The following is a 7602-nucleotide window of genomic DNA, read 5'->3' as shown; positions in this document are numbered from 1 at the left end:
TATTCTCACATAAACCCTGGTAAGTAGATGTTATTATTATTTTCACTTTACAAATGAGAAAACGGTTTAAATGACCATGTGCAGGAGTACACAGGCACATAAGTGTGCGCACGCACACACACACACACACACACACACAGATACACATAATTTTAGGGATCTGATTAATTTTGAAAGAGCTTCAATCTAAAGATTACCTGTGATTCAAAAGGTAAATAGCATAGAAGGTCTTTGGAATTAGGGAGACCTAGGTTGAAGAACTGCTTCTGACATAAAGACTGTGATCATAAGCAAGTAATTTAATCTCTGCTCCAGTTTCCCCATATGTGAAATGAAGAAAATAATACAAGTACTTGTGGTAAGGACCAAATGATATAATAATTGCAAATTGCTTAGTACAGTACCTTGCATGTAGTAGGTACCATATAAACATTTATAATTTCTTCTTCTTCTTCTTCTTCTCATTATTATTATTATTATTATTATTATTATTATTATTATTATTATTATTACTTCTTCATTCCCCCAGGTAACTTTCCAGAAATTCTATGTTGCTGATGAATTATAAAACTCTATTGGTAGAAATTTCCACAAGAGGTACAACACAATGATCAAAACACAGGTTTAGGTAAAAAAAAAAGTTAGTACCAGCATCACTGGTATTAAGACCAGGATGATTTGTTTCATCAATATCAAGCCATTAATCTAAAGTTAGATAATATAATCTTTGTAGGGTTTTTCAAGATTATAGTCAAGTAGGGGCCAGCTAAGTGGCACAGCGGATAGAGCACCGGCCCTGGAATCAGGAGTACCTGAGTTCAAATCTGGCCTCAGACACTTAATAATTACCTAGCTGTGTGGCCTTGGCCAAGTCACTTACCTCATTGCTTAGCAAAAAAAAAAAGACTATAGTCAAGATTTAGTGAGAAAAGTAGCACTTGAACCCAAATCTCTTGACTTTCAGGCTAGAAATTGTATATACATTTGCAAAGAATACTAGATTTGGAATCAAAGGCTGTGGGTTCTAATCCTGCCTCTGCTAAATTTTTCTTACCCACTAAGACCCTGCAAAGTCCTGTGTAAAGTAAATTTAAGCCTTTGTGGACTTTAGTTCCAATATCTGGGTTCTAATATGTATAAGCCTAAATCAATGTTCACTTATTAGGTACCTACTGTGTATCATGGGGTACAAAGACAAAATGAAAAACTATGTCTAGAACAGGTCTCTATTTTCATCAAGGACCTTCTCTCTCTCTCTCCTTTCTTGTCTGAATTTGTTAGTCTCCCTAGAATTTCACATACCTGAACAGACATGAATTTATGTCTCAGGACACATTGTGCCTATAACTGTCACATTGATTACCATGGGTGTACATTTGTACAATGGGTATCATTCAAGTGTAGTACAGATATCAATCTGATTATTTTTACCTCCCAGATGGAATCAGTCCTCACAAAGGATCATAAATTCAGAGGTGGAAGGAATCTTTGAGTCCATCTTGTCCAAATCCCTTATTTTACAGACAAGGAAGCTGAGGTGGAGAAAAGTTAAATGACTAGTCAAATTCCCAGACATAATAAATAGATGAAGGATTGAACTCAAGTCTTCCTATGCATCTAGCTGTCTTTTTCATGTCCCTAACTGCTTGTCCTAGATGTATCTACAGGCAAGTCTTTCCCTAAACTCTTCCTCCTTAGCACCTAATGTAGCCTTCAGGAAAGGTTTTTTCCCCTTTCTGGGATTCATTTGCTTTTTTTCTATAAAAGAAAGGCTTTGACAAGATGACCGCCCAGCTATATTCTAGATTGTAATAGCCAATCTTCAGGTATAGTCAATCAGGATCATAAAATTGGATTTGCTTTTGGTTTTAGGGAGTAGGGTCCAGATCAGGAGCTGCTCTGGGAAAATACCTGAGGGAAACAAAGAAGCACAGAAAAATGGAAAAAGGAACTTGTTTTCCTATGTTGGTGCTAAAAGTGAGCCTCAGTAAATGCTTATTAACTAATAATTATTTGCCCCTCTTGAACTTCAAATCAAAGTGGAAAGGACAGCACAATACTTGTCAATGAGTTGCACACACATTTGTCTTGTGACTGCTTTTTCCCCATCAAATCTGTAACTGATAGTAATCTGCAACTGAATTTAGCCAGTCTTGAGTATTTTGTATTTGTGTGTGTTTATATTATGATCATAGCAAGATTGAATACATTTAAGATGCTCTCCTCCTCCTCACCCTTTGACCTCACAGGTCTTAGGCCTAGCACCTATCTAACAACAACTGATTTCCAGTTTCTCCAGAATGACCTGGGTCTGGCATTTCCCAGGGCACTTCTTAATGAAAACTTTCATACTCTTTCTTTCTTCAAGAGTCTCCCCTTGAATTCCATAAGGGCAATCCTTCTCTACCTTGCTAAGGATATTCCTGGACTATATATACTCTCTCAGAAACAGTGTGACACAGACTTTATTCCACAGGATCCTGTATTCTTACAGAGGAAAGCACCTTAGATTTGGGATCAGAGAATCTGAATTAGAATCCTGCCTATACCAGTTACTATCTAGGTGACCCTGAGCAAGCTACACACACTTTCTGGACCTTGTTTCCTCATCTTTAAAAGAACTAGGTTAACTCTCACATTGTATTCCATTCCATAATCTTTAATTCTAAATTACTTCCCTTATTGTGGAGTTCCACTCAAGAGGGAAAATTCCACTCCATCAGCACAATTTGTTATACTGGTTTAAATGAACATTTTCTATGGAAGCATTTCAACTGGTGAAATCTCTCTGCCAAAATACCCTCATTCACACTTCAGAAATATAACTTGTGTGTTCTCCTGAGCTGTCTTCTCCATTCATTCATTGAACAAACCAGGAACTCTTGGTTTTGGGGATGCAATGACAAAATAAGGCCAGTCTCTGTCCTCAAGGACAATTGTACTCTGGTGAGAGAAAAACAGCACAAACACAGATAAATACATAGAGAGAAAATACGAAATAGTTTTCTAGTGAGGCAGGGCACTAGCAACTGTGGAGAGTTTAGGCCTCACAGAAATTTTCTCCAGGCTACATATCCCCATTCCCTTCACTGTTCCTCACACAGCATGAGGAACTTATCTCCAGCATATCAGAAGCCTCGGGAAGAAAGCTATCTCTCAAACTACCAGACCTATTTTCATCCCAGTCGTTGAACCCATCACTGATAGACATATCATTGTAAAGAAGGATATCATGTTCTCAGCACCACCAACAATTCTTGACCAACTTGACCAACTAGATAAACACAAAAACTCTCAGAATGTTGGCACTGCCTCATCACTTCACCCCCCACAGGCCATTGGTTCTTCTTATAGCCCAGGCCTCATAGCTATGGTCTTTAAGGAGTGTCTCCTGTGGAGAAGGGGGTAGCCATCCTTATCTATCAAACCAACAGCTGCTCACAAGACAGGCAAAGCTGTCTAGAAAAATCAACAGAGAACCCTGAAGGAGACATAAGCAACATAAGCAGTAGATAGAGCATAAGTTCGTTAGTCAGAAAGACCTCAGTTTCAATCTGGCCTCAGACATTTGATACTTACTGACTTAGGAAAGCCACTCAACCCTGATTGCCTTGCATCAAGGGTCATCTCCAGTCATCTTGATCCATATCTGATCACTGGATCCAGGTGAGTCTGGAGGATAAAGTGAGGCTGGTGACTTAGCACATCATCCCTCCCCCTCACTCAAATCCAATTCACATGCATGTCATGGTATCACCTTCCTGATGTCATGACCTTCTTCAAGAATGGACAGATATCAACATCATAGTATGATCAAATGGTTCAACACTAGACACTAATAGGATTTCATCAGTGAAAATGACATTAAAGAAGAGACATCTGCTTTGCTGCTTCTCCCGAAGGACCCTGAGGTCTTTCCACTTGAAGACCTGAAACTTTCCATGTGTACTGTCTGCCCCATTTGATTGTGACTTTTTTGAATGGAAGCTACCTTAATTCTTTTTATTTGTATGCTCAGCATTTGTTATAATCCCTTCCATATAGTAAATGCTAAATAAATATCCCTTTCATTCTTATCAATGTCCTTCTTAAAACACGGAATAACTGAACACAGCATTAGACATGGGGACTGACCTATACAGAATTCAATGAGTCAGAGACTCTCTTCTTTCAGCCTTAGATCAAGGCATTCCACCATTTACTCACTATTTAACCTCTTCCAATGTGGTTAACACCTTTACAACTATCAAAGGACATCAAATATCTCATCACCATAAATATCTTTGTTCCCCTAGTTCTTATTACCTCTGAAGCATTTGGCAGTGGTGCCACTCCTTTCCCTAAAATTACAGTATCTCATGACCTTTATGTCCCAACATTGTCTCTATTTTTCCCTGACCAGTTTGGTCACTTTTTCTTTGCTTTCAGTGACTTCATATTCTTTCTCACTCTTTGAAATAAGATCCATTCTTAGTCCTCAGTGTCCTCACTTTTGTGAGGATTGCTGGGATTGCTGTACTTCCTAAGGGTTCCTTCTTATTTGTGGTCCTCTGCCTTCTTATAGTCCAATTTATGGACTCTATAAAATACAGTTCACTTGTGAACTCTCACCCAAGGCTCCTGAACTGTATATTTTCTGGTTTTAGTTCAGCTTTGGCAGTAATCATAGGAATCTTTCTGGACAAAGAAGAAATTAACTTTCTTTAAAGATTAGGTTAGCCAAGTCTGCCCCCCAAACTTCCAGGTCAGTTTATAATCTCAGTTCTGCTTATATGGGTGCCTGGCTCTTGGCTGCCAACTTGAATTCACCACCAACCTCAGACAATGGGGCTTTTGGGTGTCCTAACTCCAGATCACTTAGCTTAGCCCCAGACTCCCAATTCTAGTGGGGCCATAGATGACTCCCAAAATAAAACCAACTTGTCTGATTAACTCCTTGTCTTTCATCCTAACCTTTCCTTGATCCTCTTATCCCGGAGTCTTGACTTTTATTAACATTAGCTTCCCTGCCTATTGTCTGATAAAAGAGGAGGAACACTGTTTACCAGGTGCCATTTACATTCCAGCTTTCTTCCTTCAGGCTCCTTCTCTCCAGAAAAGAAAAAAAAGAGAAAGAATCCACATTTTCTTTGTTTATTATAAAACTGAGAGATCTCTAGTCCATTCTGCTACATGAGTAGTATTTATGCCTTCAGAAGTGATAAAAGGAGACAGCTGGTGAGACTGAATCCCTGACTTTGATTTCAGCTTGTTTTCCATTGCTTCTTTTACTTTTCCTAGAGAGATCAGAGATTCTAGAGTAAAGTTTCAAGGTACCCTGTGGGCTCTTTCCTGCCAGGAAGTAGTGGAATGAATCTTGAATTTGGAGCTGAGAACAAATCCTAGCTCTGACATGTACTACCTGTGTGATCCTAGACTTTGGTTTTTTTTAACCTCTCTGTGTTCCATCTTCCTTCTTTATAAAATGAGGGGTTTGGACTACATAACTTTCTAAGGTAGTTTCCAGCTGAAGATTTGTCAAGCTCATTTGATCTTTACTTTAAGAAAAATCTTCAGGAAGTAGATAACTAGACCAGGCACACAATAAAATTGTTATCAAGATTAAAAAGTAGTCAATATCCCTTTCCCACAACAAATCCTCTTAAAACTCTCTCCTTAATCTCCCAAATCCTTAAACTATGTCAGGTACTCTGGAGTTCTTAGTTTAGTTACATCTACAAATTTGACCATTCCCTATCATGCCTTATGGTCTGGGCAATTCCAGACTACAACTTTCATAACAAATTTACCTTTCTGCATTGCATTACATTAAAGTTCTCCTCCTTATGAGGTTACAGTTGGCTAATACAACTTGAGTATTAGCAGTTAACAGTGATGTGCGCGCATGTGTATCTATGTGTATGTATTGTGTGGGGGGGATATATATGCAAAGGTCACATAGTAAGTCAATGACAGAGTCAGGGGAATAAGCAAAGTTTATTTGCTCTTTTTTCAGGGTTTTTCCCCCTTCACTATGTTTACTAGGTAGCAAAATAAATATAGCGCTCCATTAGGACGCAGGAGGAGTTCAAATCCAGCCTCAGACTATATTTATGACCAAGGTAAGTCACTTAATCTATCTCATCTGTAAAATGGGTATAATAATAGCACCTAACTTCCAGGGTTGTTGTGAGAATCAAGTGAGACATTGTTTGTAAAATGTTTGCAAGCTTTAAAGTGTTATATGTATTAGCTATGAGCATTACAATTATTATCATCATAATTTTAGTCAGATCTCTGATTGAGATGAAACTATAATGAGTGAATAGACATTTATGAGATGTAGTAGAACTTTCTAGGGTCTTAGACTTCCTCATCATTCTCTATGGGTTCCCATAAATTTTGATAGCTTCTTGGGTAGTAGCTATACTTTTCCTGTTCAATTTCTTGGAAGAAGGCACCAGAAATCATTGTCTAGGGGAAAATGGGGGTATCACATATTGTATTCCACTTGCAAGAAATACCACATAGGCAGGAACATGGACTTCATTGAATTTTTAATGCACAGAACAGCCTGTCAGGACCTCTGCTGAGGTGGGTCTGTGAGCAGTAGGAAGAGGCAGGAGTTCTGCAAATGGGAGAGTATTTTTAAAAAAAGTTCTCACTGGGAAGTCCTCACAGGTCTACTTTGGGGAGATGGCTACAGCCAAAGGGGCTGCTCTGTGTGCTCTGAGGCCTGAGTGGAGAATAAGGATAGGAATAGGAAAAGGGAGACCACAGAGAAAGAATTGCTGAGGCCAAAGTCAAGGGGAAAGGGAGAGAAGGGTAACATGTGGCCCCCATTAGAATGCTCTCATTTCAGGATTTCTGGAGTCCATAAGAAAAGGTTTTTAAAAAGGTGAGACTTTATGACAGAGTCAAATAAAGTCTCAAAAAAGAAAGAAGGAAAGAAAATAATGGATGATCCCGGCTGCTACCTAAGGTCCCTTCAACTGTCCATGGGAGAAAAAGTCTGGCTTGGTCTTTGTGGCTCCTTCCAATCACCACCCTGTCCCAAACTCTACCCAGGATCCAGGCTCCTCATGTGTCCTTCCATCTCTCCTACTCTGAGAGTCTCTGCTCTTGGCCATCCAAAGCCCGAGGCCAGTCTTCTCTTTCACCGTCCCTTGGAATCACCATACGTGTTGCGTGCCATGGAGACCATCTTCTCCTCACATGTGACTTTGGTGTCCTTGAGGATGCTATACCAGACCATGCCAGCTGGCCGTACCTCTTCACTGCGGCAGAAGAGGTAGGGGATGGTGTCCACGCGACTCTGGATATAGGCACTGCGCAGGAGGGTAGAACAGTGGCTGCTGACCTTCTCCAGCCTCCTCAGGATCAAGTGGGCTTTTCTGAAAGGAAGGAGGAAAGAGCAATTGGAGGATCAGGAGCCCCAAAGTCTGCTAGCACAGAATCATGGGATTATAGATTTTTGAGTTGGAAAAAATAGCTTTAGAGAATACTCACCATGCTTCTTGAATCCCTACACATCCTGGAAAAATCACTAGGCTTTATTCACATTGGAATGAATTTTGGGTTATCATTTAGTTTAACTCCTTCATTTAACAGAAGAGCAAACTG

The 7602-nt window shown here is 39.6% G+C and overlaps 1 protein-coding gene across 3 annotated transcripts in view; it reads right to left on the bottom strand.

Annotated features, from left to right (window-relative positions):
• Positions 1 to 446: 446 nt before the first annotated feature.
• ASTN2 (astrotactin 2) overlaps positions 447 to 7602 on the bottom strand; it is a 1297121-nt gene continuing 1289965 nt past the window's right edge. For all 3 annotated transcript variants that reach the window (XM_074211727.1, XM_074211725.1, XM_074211726.1), the window contains one exon: positions 447 to 7373. In XM_074211727.1, coding sequence (XP_074067828.1) covers positions 7136 to 7373 — 238 coding nt within the window. In that variant the 3' untranslated portion in view covers positions 447 to 7135. The remainder of the gene's footprint in view (positions 7374 to 7602) is intronic.

This window comes from Macrotis lagotis, chromosome 1 (assembly GCF_037893015.1).
Source record: "Macrotis lagotis isolate mMagLag1 chromosome 1, bilby.v1.9.chrom.fasta, whole genome shotgun sequence".
NCBI classification, from domain to species: domain Eukaryota; kingdom Metazoa; phylum Chordata; class Mammalia; order Peramelemorphia; family Peramelidae; genus Macrotis; species Macrotis lagotis.
Note: the sequence above shows the minus strand (reverse complement) of the source record. Positions and strands in the feature narration are given on the sequence as shown.